We start from the raw sequence: 19089 nt of genomic DNA on the forward strand, positions 1-19089 counted from the left end.
CTCCTCTACTACCCCCAAAAAAAGTCTCATAAAAGGCATCTTGCCACCTCCAATGAGGTAACTGCTAATTTTCTCTACCTGTTCTCCCTGATAAACCAGTTCATCATTCTTTGCAACCACAGCAATAGATCTGTTCCGAGAGCCATTTTACCGTGAAGAAAGGCCTGCTAACCTGGTATCATTTGAAGCAGTGAGAGTGCAGCTGGAAGTGAAACACATTTTGAGTGCAAGTACCAATTCTACCTGTCCCAAGAACATGATTTTTCTGTCTCTCTGCTCCTGTAGGCTGAATTCTTTCCCCAGGATGTGCTACAGTATCATGCTAGCTTAACTCCTGCTGCAGAGTCCTGAGAAAGTCTAGTAAGAAAGGCCAACAAGGTGGAGCCGAACTACAAGTTCTTAAATAAAAAACTCAAAACAAAAAACAACCACTTTTCATTGGAAGAGCTACAAGATTATATTTGTCCTTAAAGTGCTTTGATCAGAAACCCAGAGATCCGTCGAATCAAAATACAAAAACAAATGCTGTGAACAGTTATAGCAGGAAGAGCTCAGTTATCAGGAATGCTAGGCTCCGGATATCTAATTCTTTGATCTTTCCACTTTACCTTTTAAGAGATGAAAGGAAATCTCTGCCCTTGTAGGCAGCGTGGCACAAGTATGGGGGTACAACAGCCATTTAATTTTATTGTAACAATCCCCAGATCAACCTAGATTAAAGGAAGACTTGGTAGCAGTCTCGAAGACTGGCTCTTCCTCTAGCTCAGCCTTATTTAATTATATCTGGCCTCGAAGAAGTGATCCAAAAATCATTATGGGTTGACAGGGTTTTCCATCATTCCCCCCTCACTCCTCATCCATTCTGACAACAGCCTGCTTTCTGTTCAAGCTCATGCATCATTGTCCCTTCACTCAGGTGCTTCTTTTTCCTCTGCTCCCACTCATTTCACCAAGCATGCCAGCCCTCTGCCGGGTAAGTGCTGCACTGTGTCCCAGAATGACCCTTTCCAAATTCTTTCCCATTAAGTCATCCAGCAGAATACAGAGAGCGCCTGTTACATTACCACTCCACCCTGAGTGCTAGCTAGTCTCCCTTCTGCTGCGAAGCAGTCTGAAAGCCTTCTCCAGTAAAATTCCTACTCAGAATGGAAAGTTTCAGGCACAAACTTTTGAAAGTTACCGTGAAATGAAAACAGAGGAAATTAACAGAACCTGATGTACTATTTTGGAAACCCTGACCTTCAATGTAACTTCTTGCCAGAACACACTTGTCACAAAAATGTTGCTTCTAAGCAAGTCAACATTGCCTCAAACGGTTTTCTGTCACAGCTCAGACTAGTCTATCATCAGCCATTCTGTTTTCACATGCCTTTGGGCTTTTATTTATTACATTATAGACATACAAAACTATCTGTAGAACCAAAACTTTTGTATTTGCTTTTAAGCTAAGAATTTAAAGTGATTATAATCAATTTATGTTAGGAGAATCAGCATTAGAGAAGAACACTGCTTAGAGTCAGATCTTGATTCTCTCCTCCCTCATGCTGTAAAAGTTAACTCAGTCTTGTCTGTTCAGCCCATTGTAAGTTATTCTGACCAAAACCACAATGCATGTAAAGACTGGCCTCAGTGATAGTGTAGACTTAAAAGAAGCAGTCGAAAATAACAATCTATTTTCCCAATATAATGGCTACCATGTATCAGAAAGAAAGAGTTATTAGCATGACTCCTTAGTACCTTTTTATCAGTACCAGGAAACAAGCCACCTACTTTGCAAATGGCTTGAGAACAGCTGCATTCACAGTACACTATAACCTGGCTGAGTTTCCTTTAAGGTACACTATACTATGCAGTTACGGAATCAGAATCCTACTTTATGTTTACCATTTAGGGGTGATTATGCATTAAGAGTTATGGCATCTCCCTTTTTTCATCTATTCAGAAAGAACCCCCTTTCTGCCAGGCCTACACAACCTGCTTGATAGGTAAGTTCATGCTCTAGATCTGCTCAGACTTTGGAAAAAAATTCACAAGAACATCACCCAATACTAGCCCCTGTTTTTACAAGTGCCCAAATACATTTAGTGAAATCTGAAGCAGCTCTCAGAAGGCAATAACTTTAAAACCATTACCTGCAATTATTGTGAAGACTATATATATTTAAAAAAAAACCCCAACAACCCAAGGGACAAACACACCTTACATGTCAAAATTTGGGTGTAAGCCTATTTTTCTGTCGTCCCAAAGTAGTAAGTTTCTGATCTGCTAGCTCATGACAGGATTTTCTTGGAAACCCATTTTTACTGTATTTGCAAATGGTAGCTTGTACAAGCACAGAATTCTTTCCTGCATCATGTATTGCCTGCCTGGAAAGGGCCAGCTTTCTACTTCTTAGTGAAATAATCCCACAGGATGCTGTGTAGGCCTCATGTCTTCAAGGGAATGAGTTTTCTACTAGCTAAAGTATACTACCACTTCAGTAAAATAAAGAACTATTTAAAGATTAGTATATTAGCTGTCAGACTTACCAAGACAGATCTATTTAAAGAGAGGCTCAAGCAGACTCAATGGCCACAGGTACATCACACTCAGGTGTTCTACATGTGCACCAGCATGACAGCTAGCAGGTCATACTGGAGAAATATCAACAGATTATTTCTTAGGGGACAGTGATTTTCCTTGCTTTTATGTAATCTCTGGAGACAGCTGATACAATACAGCTACTCCAGCATTACTACCATTAGAGCATTGCTGAAATAACCATCTAATTACACACAGTAATGAAACTGTATTTTATTATAAGCAAAAACAGCCTTCATATCATCAAGAAACTAGGACCTATACACTTTTCAAAGAGCTACCCAGGTACAAACTGCTGTGCTTAGAAATCAACTTGCACTTCCAATTTGAGAAAGATCCATGGAGTGTTACAAAAAAAACCCCAAACAAACCCAAAACCAAACCCAGAAGTAATCAGAAAAAAACCAGACCTCATTAATTACATAAAATCTGCCATTATCCTGGTCCTTCCAGACAACAACAGTTACTAGCTCCAATTCACAGTGTTCCAAAATGAAAGTGACTGCTTGTTCAAACTTTCTCAGTGTTTTTTGCTTACCGATTCCAGACATGCAGTTTGGCAAAGAATCTACTAGTCCATACAGGGTGCTCTTCAGAACCATTTTAGCATTTCCTTCTTCAAAAAAAAAAAAAAACAACCAAAACCCAACCAACCAACACCACAAAATCACCGAGTACATATACTGCATCTTTGTGGGAGAAAAAGTTGGGGTGGGGGAATCTGATGCAGTGAGAAAGCTACGTAGACAACTCATAGGCAACAGCAGAAGCATATCTGAAAAGTCTGGAGAAAGGCAGGTGTCCATCTTCAGTATTCTGCATTGAAAGGGTAGTCCTTGTGAGTTTTGCACCTGAAGAAAATCAAGGAGGAAAGATTATCTTATCTCTGAAAGATACCATATGCAGCTGTAACCAATGCAAAGAGCCACCAACAGAGGAGCTGAACCGTATAAAACCAGTCTGTTTCTGTGTTCCTTGGTGGTACACTGCATTTGCAAACAGAAAAATTCCTGAGTGCCTTCTGTTGCTCAGACTGAGCATTTCAGGTGACATGACCTATGTGCTTTGCAGACAGCCAATTCGAGGTTTCACTGTTTACTGCCAGGAAGGCTTTTTCTGCAGCCTTCCAACATAGATTTCATATCTGGATTTAGGCTTCAAAGCTGCAAATCCTTATTTTACTTTTTGGATGTTTATTTACTTTCCCAACCACTCCTGAAGAACACAGTTTTTCTAATATACTTAAGAGTCATGGGAAAGACAAAATACCACAAGCAAAGTTAATTAAGAACTTGAGTCTGCATCATGCTCAGTTCTCCAATATGGAGAAAATAAAAATTATGAATAGGAAGCCTCCTGTTGCAGCTCCAGCTACAAAGAGTTTCTTGGAGACTGAACTGAAAATGAACATGAGGTTTGCTTTATGCTCATCACGATTTGGTTTGTAACAAACATTTAAAATCTTACTCTGAAAACATTATTTTGATGATGATCCCTTGAGAAACTGAGTTTGCACGTCCTGAATTTTCACCAAACTTACTATCTCTAACTTCATATACTAGACTATGACATACCGATAACTTAACAGCTTGGAAAAAACAAAACCCAAACCAAAACACTGCCACTCACGTGCTCATTGCACAGACTCTCCAGTTTCTATTAAAGCTGAGAATAGCTGCCATCTCCTCTTTAGTCAATTCAAAGTCAAACACCTGGCAAGAGAAACAGCTGGAAGTCACCTCTTTGAACATATCAGAAACTGTAAGCAAAAAAACCCCAACCCAACCACAAAATTAAGGAACAAGTCAATAGCGCAGGGGTGCTTGTTAGAAGAAATGACTGTTTCGTGAAGGTGGGAAAGGAAAAAGATGGCTCGCTGGATTTCCAAGACTCTACTTACTAGTCAGAGTAGGGGAGGGACGTGAGCAGGAGAGGGAGAAGTTAAGAAAAAAAATATCTCAAGTTGCAGTTACATGTGCCCGTTGTTTTAAGTTTAGAGAGCACTTAGTGTTGCACAGTGTCTCCATCCTCCACTTGGGAAAGATGCATCTTTCTGTCCTATTTCAAAGGAACATCTACGAGACTTTCATATTCCAACTAATGCGATTACACGTCTTCCAAAATCCTAATAGTGGTTTCAGTCAAGGACCACTGAACCAGGAGCAGCAACAGGGTTTATGGACACCAGGAGTATTTTCTTAGCAGTGCTTGCTCTACATAAGCCTTTTGTGGCGTGCTGCTGCACCCAGGGCCCTAGGCAAGCTGTCAGACAACTCACCCACATGACACGGAACAGGAAGTATCACATAACATGACTGCTAAGGTTATCCGTATAATATTTCTAAAAGCTTTGTTTACTCCTGCTTTCCAGCTGTAACCTTAAGTTTAGCCCTCAGTAGAGTGCAGGTAAACATACAGAGAGAAAAAGCCCAGTCCTCTTGCCTGAGGAGGACCTGGGAAGGATCACCGATTGCCCTGCAGGGAGAAGCCATGCCACCCCTGAAGGGCAGCACCCAGCTCACTCCTAACGACTCACCTTGAAGTTCTCCACAATGCGCTGTGGTGTGACAGACTTGGGAATCACAATCACATTTCTCTGGATGTGGAACCGAATAAGAACCTGCAGAAGATATATCACCAAGTCAGAGGGAGGATGGGTTTTGTTCTGTCGCAAGCAGAGCCTGTTCCGACAGTTGTTTGCCACAAACTGTACAATTCAGCAGAGTTAACCCATTTCTGCAGAGCTGCATTTCAAATCATACCTGAATTCTAAATGGCACTTTCTAGAGTGCAAACAGAAAAGGGGTGAAGCCCCACATAAAAGGCTTCCTTTCTCCTTCCCCTTTCACTTTAGTGATACTTACTTTTTTCATTCCCACCCAGACTTAGTAGGGTATACAAGTTCTCATTTTCTGCAACAGGACTTAAGGGAAACTGAAACATGACAACATCTGAAAACAGGTCAAGAAAACGTTTCTTGCTGATGGTCAAAGAGCCCTTGCAAGCATGCATTGAAAGCTACAAAGTAAACAAACTTGTGTTGCTACTTAAAACCACAGAAGAGCACCACAGGTGACAGGGAACGAAGAGCCAGCCTGTCCTTTACATTGTCTTTAGCTGTTGTTAAGGCTGCGTAACAGGAAGGAGTCCCCGCTGCCTGGTACCTACCTACCTGTGCTGGGGTTTTGTTGTGCTTGGTTGCAATCTCTTTGATCTTGGGGTCATCCAGAAGGGAAGGATCCTCTGGCTTAGCCCTACACAGAGGAAAGAAGATCAGTGGCTAGAAACCTCCAGAGATCCAACCTAGCAATAGAGCCCTGTATCTGGATGAATAATTAATGGTGCACGTGTAGTCTCAAAGTTTCACGCCAGCTCCCTTGCAAAATGTGATCTTACCATGGTCTGTCAGGAGAGCCAAGTGGACTGTACGCTGTCACAGCAATCCCCTTGGATTGACAGTACTTGATCAGCTTCTCCTGGGTAAGGTATGGATGACATTCAATCTGCCAACATAGGAGTACAGAGATTTACAGTGATTTAACTGTTTTAAGATGTTCCAGGGATTAGTTTTTAATTAAATCAAAGGCCATTTTTAATTCTAATTTATACTCTGTACAATATTATGCATCCTTTGTTTTCTATATGCCCCCGCTCTCTTTCTACAAGTAGCTTTCCTTATAGTGATGGGTCCAAAGACTGCTAACACCACTCATTAAAACTATGCTGATCTGTATAATCTCCAGCACATGGGATGACCAGCTACACCGTTGCTTAAATGGAGCAGTTCAGTAAAATGCACACGTAAGAAAACTGTAAAACTCCTAACAACAGGATAGCAGACTAGTAAGTACAAAGGTCTTTTCGTCCCTACTTAAACATCGAATAATGGTGGAGTGTGGTGTTTGTTGTTGGTTTTTTTTCTTTACAACAACCATATTAACTTCAATACCAGTATTGTTTCATTTGGTTTTATTTGCTTTGTGTCAATACTAACACTGAATACCTCCTAGTCCAAAGAGTGAGAATGGCTAGCTGCTACATATTTTAGACTTTTAGCTTGTGGTCCATTACAGACTTCTCATAAACACATGTACTTACTATGAATCTCTGTAAGATTATCTACATAACAGGCTACAGACTCCTTAACAGTGGATCTGTATTCTGGCAAGCTAACGTGCAGATATGCAGTAGGGAACAGGAATTATCCCCGCGTCAGGAGGCTGAAAAATTAACATTTAATAGTTTGCATAGCTGGACTTCCAGGATAGCTCCACGACAGGGAGAGAGCATCCTCCTGCTCTTTCTGAGGGAAGTCCCTGGAAATTTGTGCTCTTGGCAACAGAGCAAAAGAGTGCAAAACACAGGATCAGTTTACTGTCTTGAGTGTCTTACTTGTGGTTCTAGCTGCTTGCTGTTATCAGAAGCTTGCACAGCTGTTTCCCTTCTGCAGCATGCTGGGATACTAAACATGACAACTCAGTTTGGGATGTATTATATATATTTATTTCGCTTCAGCAGCTCAAGAGAATATCCAGTTATTTTCTCAACTATTCAATAGATAGAATTTATGCAATATAAATGAGGCAAAGTCATTCTTACTCCCTACTGGCACTCAAGCTGAAGAACTGAGCTATATTATTAGGCTTATGTTTGGACCAGGATGAAAAGCCTATGATATCTTTAAAAAGTGTCTTAAGCTATTGCAATCCACACTGTACGATAACGATCAAGTACTTCAGAGTCAGATTTCTTACTGAACCAAGTACTAGGATCATTGTAACACAACTACTACTTTGCAAAATAATTTCTCACTACAACCAAACCCAACGTGCATACCAACTGCATCCAAATTAAGAATGGGAATGGCACCAAACGCCGGGGATTACTGCATTACATGTCAAACATCTGCACAGAGAAAGTGTTTACAGAAAGCGCTATCACTATTAGGCCAGCTGGTAAGTGTTAATAACAGAAAAGCTTTCAGGATCACAAGCATTTCTTCAGGAGCAGTAAGTTTGGAAGGACAGGGACCAAAGACCCATTGTTCTGAGCTTAACTTGATTACAGTAAGCTGAGAGCTTGCAAACATTTACAAGTGAGAGATACAAGATCAGTGACCTCTATGCAAGAGACAAGGGTAATTATCAGCTACAGTGACAGCAGCAGTGAGGTGTGGTAGACGCTGAAAGGTATAAATACTTCTACCAAGTCTCCTAAAAGTACATTGGGACCGATAGTGAATAGCTATAGTACAGAATTATGAATTTTGCACTTGTCAGAATGTTTCAGTTCTATGTTGAATAGACTTCCAAGAGAACAATCCTATTAGCTTTCTGAAAAAAAAGGTGTTAAAATCCCTTTTCCATACATATGCTCAGGCTAACACAGTAAGTTAACCTGTTCTAGTAATCAGGTAACAATAACTGAAACTACAGCCCTTCAAACACCATAGAAACCAAGGACAAGTCTAGGTAGACTCCACACGGGGCTGTCCTGGGATCTGTCCTTTTCAACAACTTGTGCCAGGCTATGATCTTGTCAAGTTTGCAGATGATGCCAAACTGGGGGAGGACCAGCCAATACACCCAAAGACAGGACTGCCACTTCAAAGGAACCCACTCAGGCAGGAAGAACAGGCCAACAAAAGCCTCATTAAGTTCAACAAGGCTGCACAAAAAGCCCTGCACCTGGAAAGGAAAAGCCCCTGGCAGTAACACAGGCTGGAGCCTGACTATCTGCAAAACACCTATGCTAGAAATGACCTGCGGGGCATAGTAGGCTGAGCTGAACACCAACCAGCAGTGAGCCCTGGCAGCTGGAACACAGCCAGTAAATCATGGCAAGTGATGATCTGTCTCTACTAAGCACTTGTCAGACCACCTTTATAGTACTATGTCCAGTTTTTCCCCTTCTCACCCGCTTAAGTAAAGACTGACAGACTGTCATGAATTCAGAGGGCCACCAGGATGGCTGAGGGCTGGAGAACATGTTGTGCTGGTAAAGGCTGAGGGAGCTGGGCTTGTTCAGCTTGAAGAAAGGAAGGTTTCAGGTTTCCTAATACCAGCTTTTCAATACCTGAAAGAACTCCATGCAAAGACAAGCCAAACTCTTTTTCTCCCGCTGTGCACCAGTAAAGAGGCATGAGTTTAAACAAGAGGGGTTGAGATCAGATATAAGACTCCCTCCCCTGCCCATACACCCAAGGCACTGCGTCAGACAGCAGAACACACTGCCTAGAGAGGCTGTGCAGTCTCCATCATTGCAGGCTTTCAAGATGGATAAAGCCCTGGGCAACCTGGTCTGATATCACAGCTGATGCTGCTCTGAGCTGTGAAATACAGCAGATTATCTTCCAAGGTCTTCTACCACCTGTATGTTCCTAGGATTTTTGTTTAAGTGCAGTTTATGTATCTGGACACTTCTGCCCTACAGCCTACCTTGCAACTCCATTTCCTCCTTCCTCCTAACCCTCATTAAGTCTGTAATCACTCCATAAAGCATGTTCCTGTTTAATTTGCCCAGGCAACAGCAACTGGCCACTCCATAGAAGAGCTGCAAAAAGGTCATCCAATTTTCTCTCAGGTCCTCATATATATGCCAAGTTTAACTCTATTTCAAGGAAGTTTTTAAAACTCATCTGATTTCCCTCTGCTCCCTCCCCCTCAAAAAAAAGGTATTCTGGAACTGCTCCTTGCCCGATTTTCCAAGCAGTAGTGCAGAAAGTCCATAAAAAGCAGCACCTTGTGCATCTAGAAGTTGTTAAAAGGTGGGATTGAGAGAATATGCTCACCTGGTTATTTGCAGGCTTGTATTTCAGTCCCGGCTTATTCAAGATTCTTTCTATCTGCTCATGGTTAAAGTTAGAGATACCAATGGCTTTTACCAGACCAGCATCCACCAGTTCTTCCATGGCCTAACAGAAAACAGCACAAAGTCAGCACAGTACAGGGCCCAAAGAACACATTCTTCTTTACATGGCTTATTTCCTTTATGAGGAGACAAAAAAGCACTTAGATTTTCAGAGCTCAAGCTTGAGGTAAAGCAAACAAAACACCCCACCACCAGGGCACTAGTATATTTGTGCCGTGTCTCCCATTTCACTAAAGCTCAAAGGCTCATTCTGTGAAACTGTGGAAATTCACAGGAAGTTAGAAGGGGAAAATAATGATACCCAACAATCTGCTATTGTACCAATGAGTTCTTCCAAGTAGTTCTACATACATGAGAATTTAGACTGCTGAACATAATGAAAACATGGAAAAGATTGCCGAGAACAGATGTGATTCTCCTGCTGTAGCTAAACTTACCTCCCATGTCTGTAGAATATCTGTGTTGCTGGGTATAGACATGCCTTTGTCATCTGTGGGAAACAACTCCTCTCCTGCCTGTCAGTGAGAAAGCAAAATGCTTAAAACACTCTTTGGTGGGAAGTTAGGTCATCATTGTCTTCAGCTGGTGCTACTACAAACTCCTACTGCAGGACATACCAATAGTCATTATCTACATTCTTCAGTCTTTTCCCTTGCTTTCACATGGGATTATGGCACTTTTGCCCACAGCCATCTCAATAAGGACAGGTACTTCTGCTGGATGCAGTGTTCTCTGACTCATCAAAATAGACAAGACAACCTCCACTTGTAGAATTCTAGCCAGTTTACAAGTTTACTTTCTTTATTACAAAGATATACACAACTCTCCAGTGGACATAATTAAGTGCTTTATTAAAATGTGTAATAAGGACCCACTTAGGACCTGGAACATGTTCAGTCTATATTGGACCAGACCTGCTGACAGGTCTTTCATGGGGAGAGCCATTGTTTAAGTTGCTGGCATAGGGAATGTTAGAACAGCCAGTGTCCCAGTGAGGACTACATGCCAAGTATCAGCTTCATTCAAGACTAGTTGTTTTCTACCGATAAATTATACCACAACATATTTTTCCTTTGATAGCGATGTCCACGTGAAGCTAGTTTTAAAAATACAGACACTATGAAAACCAGTTGATCTCACAAGCAACAAGTAGGAATAAGATTCTGATCAGGCTCTAGCAGAAAGGCTAAGCTTAGAAATATTCAAATGGAGACATCAGTTCCTTTGCATGCAGCCAGTAGAAGTTAGGAACTAGTAAGTTGCACATTTTGAAATCCAAGGTCTGTGAAGCACTAAGGCTCCTACAGCAAAGGTCAACTCAATCTGTATCATATTAAAGGACTCAGTGATTATAGACAGAAAGGGAAAACAAATACTTTCTTGTTCTGCAATTCTGTAACATGCAGACAAAAGAATCTGTCACACAGTAAAGTACAGCCCTCCTTCCCACAAAGGGGAAACCGTATCATTGCCCGCTGAACACACTTTGGATTTGTATAAGATAACACATAGGCAATAATCAGAAGGAGAGCAATATAACTCTTGCTTGCAGTAGGGAAACTTACCCCTAGTTCAAGGCCTACCTCTTCCATGATCAAAAGGGCAGAGGGTGCTGTGCAAGCAGGAATCTCAGAGGTAGGGATAAACAGCCTGGCTCACACAGCCAGAGTAAAGCTGCACAGCAGCACAGGGCTAATGTACAGACACAGTATGATCTGTGTCTGCTGGAGCAGTTACTGGGCTGTACAGCCATTTAGCTCTTCAAAACTGCCAGTCACAACAGAAAAAGGTATTGCTGTTACTGTACCTTAAAACCAAGAGGCCAGTGGATGAGGTAGAGATCCAGGTAATCCACTTTCAGGGCAGCAAGAGTCTTCTGGCATGCTCCCTTCACCAGAGGCTTTTCATGAAACGTACACCACAGCTACAGACAAAAAGCCAAGGCACACCATGACCGCCTGGGTTAAACTTCTTGGAACGCTTCTGTCCTGTTCAGGAGAGTGCCTGTCCCCTTTGGAAGGGGATGTGGAACTAGATCATCCTCCTGATCTTCAAAAGAGGCTTGTTCTGTGAGCAGGACTGGTCTGCCATAATGAGGGCAATATGTGCAGTGGCAGCACACATGACTGAAGGGTGTCACATCAGGTAGCAGAAGCAGTCTGGTTTCATTAATTAAGACCTCATTCAAAAGTCACCTACTAGAAGGTCAGATACGGCATGAAAGAGGACTGCATAACTTCATGCCATGAAGTTTAAAGCATCACCCATACCCATGGTACATACCCTGCCTATTCTCCATACAAAACAAGGCAGAGCAGGGAGCTTGTCTCAGGAGTGGCCTAAGTGATGCTCTGAATTATTCCATGCCATACCACAGAGTAGGAAAGTAAAGAACCAGGGGGTCACTACAAAAAACAGGTGCCTCCTGGAATCCTATACCATCAGATCCATACCTTACTGACAATGAAGAGGTCCTCTCGTTTCACAGCACCTTCCTTGATTTTTTGCTGGATCCCATCCCCAACTTCATTTTCATTCTGGTACACATAGGCGCAGTCAAAGTGACGATATCCAGCATCAACAGCAGCCATTACCGCAGCTGTTACCTTCCCTGGAGGGGACTGAAAAAATAATATCCAAGAAACACTAATCAATATATATTGAAGACCTTTCTCCTGGCAAGATAAAATTAAGGTGGCCACCCCTCTTAAAGCAACCCCCCAACTGAAATAAAACAGAACACCAACAGCATCAAACAGAGCCCCGGCTTTACGTGCAGCCCTTTTGAGCCTATATACATCTGTAAGGAGAGATCCTGAGCTCACACCCAGCCGCAGCCGTTCCGCGGCCGCCGCGCTCAGCCCCGCGCTCCGCCGCGCCGAGGCCCCCCCGCCCGGCCGCTCCCCAGGGCCGGGCCGAGGCCCCCCCGCCTCCCCCGCCGCTTCCCCGGGGAGCGGCCCTCAGCAGCTGCCAGCACGGGGGGCTCAGCCCGGCGGAGGGGCCTCAGCCTCCGGCGACCCGCGCAGAGCGCTGCGCTGCCGCGGGGGCTCGGGCTGCTGCGAGGGGCCAGCGGGCAGCGAGCGACCCTCGGTGCCAGGCGCCGCGGCGGCCCCGCCGTGCCGGGCGGGGAGCCCCGGCCGGGGGCTCGGTGGCGCCGGCAGCGCCGCGCCCGGGGTGGCAGTGGGGACGGCCCCGAGCCGAGCTCCGACACCGGCGGCCACGACTGCGCCGCGCCGCCCCCGCCGCACTCCCCCAGCGCGGGGCCGGGAAGGGCGCTCGTCCCGCACGGGCGGTAACGGGCCGAGCCCGCGCTGCGCAGCCCCGTCCGCCTGCGGAGGGGCCCCACCGAGGCCCGCGTTACCTTCCACGTGCCCAGCCCCAGGATGGGCATCTTGGCCCCGGTGTTGAGCTGCACGTAAGTCGCCATGGCCCCACACGCCGCCCAGCAACACCACGACAACAGCTGCCGACCCAGCGCCTTTAATAGCGGCCGGGGCGGGGCGGGGACGGGCCCGCCCGGCACGGCACGGCACGACACGACACGGCACGACAAGGCGCGGAGGGGAGATGGCGGGGAGGCGCCGGCGTCCGGAGCGCAGCTGCGGCACTGGGGCCCGGGCCCACGGCGGGGGTCCAGGGCGGCTGCCGAGCGGTGAAGAGGCCGCGTTTGCGGGCCTCGGTCACGCAGCCACCCGGGTTGTGCCTGAGGGTGCTGCCGCCGGGGCTGCGCTAACTTCACAGGCAGGGCGCGGGGTGTGCGGTGCCGGCCGTGCCTCCCACCCGGCCGGCAGCCTCCCGCAGCGCCCCGGTCCCCTGATGTGGCACCTCAGCCGCCCCAGCACATGGCAGAGGAGATGTGACACGACAGAGGTGTCTCCTGGCACCCTAAGAGCTGTTTGCAAATTGTGCTCCACAGGGCAAGGGAGGGCTGAGCCCTGTGCTGGAGCAGCACGTCCCTGTGACAGGGATGGTGGCCTGGGCTGGTCCCCCTTGTCAGAGCCCTGTCACCCCACGTGCTGGTACAGTGAGATGGCTGGAGAAACCATGTGGTGGCCAGCTTGGCAGAGTGGGGAGAACCTGTTCCCTGCTCCAGATGGGAAAAATGCAGCTTCTGCTTCAATGGAAAGTGACCTGTGGTTTAGGAGCAATTTAGGAGAAAGTGTGTTAAAAAAACCCCACTTTAATGTTAGGAGAGTTTTTCTAAAAGTGTTTTCAAAGTCACAGAAGAGGAACACTGACTTTTTAATGAGTGACATAATGATGAAATTATCCCTCCATCTTTAGAGAGGTGCTGAGGGCATTTCCAAATAAAATGCACAGTCATAAATTGTACGTGGCCAGTAATCTCACATCAGAAACTGGCTTTGAAATTTTTGCAGACAAGCATATGCTGTTTGCTGAAGAGGTCGCAGTGCAGTGGAAAAAACCCAGAGCTGCCCGGGAGGCTTTGCTGCTTGCTAGCGCATGGAGAGTGTCTTCAGGTGCGAGCGTTTGCCCTGGGTGCCTCCTCCCATGGCAGAGGCCCCTGCTCGCTGCAGCTTGGTATTTTTTGCTCCATTTAACTAAGGGCGGGCAAGGTAATTGGTTTTCCTCTTTAATGTCCCTCCTGTTTTGTGTCAGCACCATCAGCTGTCCCTGGCAGGATGCGATGTGTTTTCACTTGGATCACAAAGCCATTATGTAACTTGGTGCTTACTTCTTACCGTTCGGGTTCGGTTTTCCCTGGCGGTTTCTTGTCAGAGAGATGTCTCCATCTGGTCACAAGAGGCTTCAGGCAGAAGTTCTGTAATTTTTATTTTTTTTATTCTTTGCCCACACGAGTGGGAGAGTTTCCCCTCACAGCCGTAAGGCAAGTTGGCTTTTTGCTGTTTACCTCCCCCCAAGGCCTTGCGGGGGCTGTCACATGGCAGCAGGACCTTGGGGGAAGAAGTACTGCTGCATGTGTCACCGGGTTACAGCCAGCCTGCTAAATCCTGTGCGCTGTGTCCTTGCTAACATGGCCAGCTGTTTCTTTACAGTGAATGCTGGCAATGAGGAACTGTGTGGGGGAGGAGGGTTTTTCTTCTTTTTTTTTTTTTTTTCTTGATCCACGTTCGAGGTTTTGCAATGAAACAGGATGCATAGTATCATGAGTTTTCAGTTTGTTTTGCTGACTTTGCATTTAGTAACTGTAATTTCACAAGCTGCAACTTTGGAGACCAGCAGTGTTTGGTATCTGAGAAGAACAGAGCCCAAATTAATGGAAATGGGTATGTCCCTGGGGAGCTGTCTTTACTGACTGAGACCCTGTGGCCTGCCAAAAAAGCACAAAGGCAATGTAAGAAGGTGACAGAGTCACAAGGTGTGATCATCTCTATTCGTAAAGGGGAGAGCTGCAAGGGTCTGCAGCTTTACGGCTACCAACAGTTACAGGCATAACTGGAACCAGTGTGCTGAGGTAAGGGCACGCAAGGTTTCAAGCCCAGATCCCTGGGAAGAGCAGCGGGAGTTTCTGCCTTGCTCCGAGCCTTTAAAAGGGGAGATTTATCTTGGTCAGTGGGGTGCTGCAGTTCAGCCTCCCAGATCTGAGCATCTTTGGCTGAACCTGACTGTAGAAGACCTTGGCCTATTTTTCACTCTGAGCTCAAATCAAGGCAGGAGCATATCCTGGTGGATCTCCCATTGTCCTGGTTTCAGCTGGGATGGAGTCAGTTTTCTTCTTGGTAGCTGGTGCAGTGCTGTGTTTTGGCTCTGATGTGAGAATAGTGTTGATGGGACACTGATGGTTTTGGTTGTTGCTGGGTGGTGTTTGTACTGGGTCAAGGACTTTTTGGTTTATTGGGCCCTGCCAGCGAGACGGCTGGAGGGGCAGGGGAAGTTGGAAGGGGACACAGGTGGGACAGGTGACCCGAACTAGCCAAAGAGGCATTCCATACCATATGGTGTCATGCTGAGTATATAAACTGGGGGAAGAAGAAGAAAGGGGGGGACATCTGTCATTATGGCATTTGTCTTCCCAAGCAACTGTTATGCATGATGGAGCCCTGCTTTCCTGGAGATGGCGGAACACCTGCCCGCCCATGGGAAGGCGTGAATTAATTCCTTGCTTTGCTTTGCTAGCGTGCGTGGCTATTGCTTTACCTATTAAATTGCTCTTATCTCAACCCTTGATTTTTACATTCCTTTCTGATTCTCCTCCCCATCCCTCTGGGTGAGGGGGAGTGAGCAAGCAGCTACGTGGTGCTTGGTTGCTGGCCAGGGTTAAACCACAACACCCATCTTCTCGGAGTGATGAGAATTTTTGTCTTCACACTAGTATTTGTGCGACGGAGCTCTGGCAGATGGGAAGAGCCTGCCTGAGTTTTGGGGAGTTTGGGCTCTATGCTACTTGCAAGCACTGCCCTGCACAAGGGAGGAAGGCTTTAGGATCAGCTAGTGAAGGGCTGTGTGAAGCAATGGCCTGATGTTCCTGATGCCACAGGTGAGACACTTGCCCAGAGGGACTGGAAAGAAGAGGGTAATCAACTGGAGTTGCTTGGACTGCTGGACTGCATTTACAGGGAAGGGGCCCTGAAAAAGCGGTGATCACTGATGCCATGGCTTGAAAACTCCAAGGTCTGTACACAGTTATTACTTCCCCTCTGGTATTGCCTGATAAGCGGATGGGACATAAGGAGCAACTTGCACTGGAGGGAGCATTGTAGAATATAGGCAGGAGATTAGTGGCATGGCCAAAGATAATGCTGGATGTCCAGTGGCGTGGTTGATTTTGGAAAAAGTTTTAGAAGGGGTTGGAAAGTATATGTTAAGATTGTTGCAGTGTTGACCCTGATAATTTTGGTGAGTTTGTGATGTGTGTTGTGTTCACACTGATGAGTTGTTAACAACAGTGCGCTGGTCTGTAGTGACAAGGGATAGAGTTTATAATGAATATACATTAAGGTTGTGATTATGTTAGAGTTTGTATAAGGGTGAAAATTCTTAATATGTCTTTCAGTGAGGTGAAGGGCAGAATGTAAAGGACATAAATTACAGCGGGTATCAGGGAATGGCAGTGGCAACCTGTGTGAAGACCGTGAACTGCTCAGTGCCAGCCAGAACCAATTCCAGCTACCTCCAACACTGATGTAAACACCCCATCTCATGCCAGAATTTAAGCCCACGATGCCCTGGCTCAGACACACTCCTGGAAAGACAGGTCCTCTTTGAAGGAGGTCCATGCTGAAAGGGTTTACTTTTGAGGGACCGCAGCTGATGGATGAGCCATGCTGGAGCAAGGAAACCCCTGAAGGCACTGCAGCCACTGGGTGACCCGAGCAGGAGAAGGTATACTGCTGAAAGACAGTGGTCTAAACCTTTGGCTCCCCCTGCCCCATAGCAAACATTGTATCTTTATTGTTCAATGAAAATGTGTATTTGGTCTTAGCGGAGCTGTCTCACCTGCGCCTGGGGATTACTGAGGGGTTTTACGGGTTGCTTCCTTCAGGAAGCTGCTAAACAAATGTTCTTGGATTACACGTTCATAAATTGAAGGTGGAAATTTCGGGAAGAGTCCTAAGGTGCCTCTGTTCTTGAGCAAAGGTTTTACCTTTTTTTCCATGAAACCTGACATGCAGCTTTATGGTTATGTGTTTGGTCACCTGCCCAGTAGGAGGAAATGGAAAGGTGCCACAGCCACAAAAGCAAATACCTCCTCATGTCACCTGACCTTGTTAAAGGAACCATGATTGTTTTGATGGCTTGAGTTTGGCTCTAGAGCGGGTGTCTGTGTGCGTAGGGGTGTGTGGGGAGTCCAGGTGCCCAGCTCTGCTGTCACTGGGTTGCGGGGACTTGTGTCTCTGCACCGTACCCTCCAGGGCCAGGGTCAGCCAGAGGTGGAGAGGCCAAAGGGGTCGGTGGGCTCAGGCCCTGCTGCTCCGCTGTGGGGGTGAGCAAGCCCCGATGCTGCGGTGCTGTGGGAGGGCTCGGGTACCCCAGCTGCTGTGGGAGGGGGTGGCTGGGCTGCAGACGCCTGCTGGAGGAGACAGCATCCTTGAGCACCTGTCCTGGGCTGGGTGCCCTGGGCCGGCAGCGTTTGGTGCGGCCAGGGGAATCCCCCCGGAGGCTGGCAGGGGGCCAGCAGCCTGGGCTCGGCACCGAGGGGCTGAGCCGCCCCTGCCCAGGGGCAGACCCCCGGCTTGCGTGGTGTCCGAAACGCGGTGGCCAGAGCTCAGGGCATGGTGGCCACGGTGGCCGGCGGGGAGGGGGCGACGCGGGTCTCCTCTGAGGGCTGGCTGCCCTCTGGTGCCCGCGGGGCAAAGCGCCGAGGGGCTTCGCTGTCCCAGGGAGGGTCCCTGTGCCCCCGTGCATGCTTCAGCTTTGTTCACAGCAGGGAGGGTGGCGAGGTCCAGAGAGGCTAAAAAGAGCAAGCGGGGCCTTCACGGGAAGGGAAAGACAACCGATTGGATTTGCAAAGTTTGTCTCTTGGGGAAAAGTGTGCACTGCTGTGTTTGTGCCATGCCTTCCATCTCACCCAAGCTCAAAGGTTCATTTCTTGAGATGACAGGAATTCATACTAAGTTATTTACACAGGGAAAATAATGATAATCAATAGTGTGCCATCAAGCCAGCACTGGAGGGCTGTACTCTAGGCTGTAGGCAAGATCACAACCTACTACACCTTTATTCCAGCGAAATGTATTTGAGCAGTTCCAGGAACTGTGGTGAAGGCAGTTCTGCGGTTGTTATGGTCAGGCAATGTGGTCTGCAGCTCCACTGGAGACTATCAGCTTGACTAAGCACGTATGTTTTAAAAATCTACACTGCATACCGTGCAATAAATACATAAGAACTTTGTGGCTTCTAAAGGTAATGCAAGCATGGAGAAGACTGTCAAGGACAGAAAACGCGATTGTCCCACTGTGGCTGAACTTATCTCCCATGTCTGTAGAATATCTGTGTTTCTGGGTATAGACGTGCTTTAGTCATCTGTGGGAAAGTTCCTCCCCTGCCTGTCAGTGACAAAGAAAACGCTTGAAACCTCTTTGTTGGGAAGTTAATACCAATACAACTGAGGACCATGACAGCTTTAATTTCTAGTACAGAAACTACTAATACTTTTCTACATTGTTCATGCAGGTTTATGGCACTATTGTCAGCAACCATTTCTAGTAGGAGGGACAGGTGTATCTCTTGGACCAAGCAAAGTGAGGACTCACCAAAACACATACAGATAAACAACTCGCACCACTTGTGGAATAAAGCAGAACAAGCATGCTTGCTGTACTCCTCTATCATGACTATTAAGGGAAAATAGGAAAAAGAACTGCTTTTTAAGATTTGTTTTTTGAAGAGTATAAGGCCCTGTTTAGGTCCCAAGAACATTTAACCTTGGTCTAGGGTGAGCCACATCTGCTGAACATTATGTACACACAGGCCTCCTGTGAGGGGAGCCTCAGTTTAAGTTGGTAGCACTAAGAAAATCAGAACATCTCAGATGTACAAGGACAGCAACAGATCCCCACATTTCCATATTGCTCTACACTTAGTGTGTTGTTCAGATGTTAATTATGCCATGACACTTTTACTCAAGGGCTTTGTTCACATAAAACTAACCATGACAGCTTTAAAAGTATGAAAACGTTAACAAGCTCAAAAGCAGATAGGATGGAGGTCTTAACC

At 46.3% G+C, this 19089-nt stretch overlaps 1 protein-coding gene across 2 annotated transcripts in view; it reads right to left on the bottom strand.

The window, feature by feature from the left end:
- Nucleotides 1–2773: 2773 nt before the first annotated feature.
- LOC119148043 (aldo-keto reductase family 1 member B1-like) overlaps nt 2774–19089 on the bottom strand; it is a 28015-nt gene continuing 11699 nt past the window's right edge. The window contains exons 1-10 of one of the 2 annotated variants that reach the window (XM_037387589.1): nt 12812–12948; nt 11904–12071; nt 11258–11374; nt 9888–9965; nt 9371–9493; nt 5977–6083; nt 5753–5834; nt 5117–5200; nt 4210–4292; nt 2774–3431 (exon numbers count right to left, since the gene is read on the bottom strand). In XM_037387589.1, the coding sequence (XP_037243486.1) occupies nt 3389–3431; nt 4210–4292; nt 5117–5200; nt 5753–5834; nt 5977–6083; nt 9371–9493; nt 9888–9965; nt 11258–11374; nt 11904–12071; nt 12812–12877 (951 nt within the window). In that variant the 5' untranslated portion in view covers nt 12878–12948 and the 3' untranslated portion in view covers nt 2774–3388. Of the gene's footprint in view, nt 3432–4209; nt 4293–5116; nt 5201–5752; nt 5835–5976; nt 6084–9370; nt 9494–9887; nt 9966–11257; nt 11375–11903; nt 12072–12811; nt 12949–19089 lie in introns of those variants that run through there. The other variant, XM_037387587.1, reaches the window with a different exon arrangement.

The sequence above is a fragment of the Falco rusticolus genome, chromosome 5 (assembly GCF_015220075.1).
Source record: "Falco rusticolus isolate bFalRus1 chromosome 5, bFalRus1.pri, whole genome shotgun sequence".
NCBI lineage: Eukaryota > Metazoa > Chordata > Aves > Falconiformes > Falconidae > Falco > Falco rusticolus.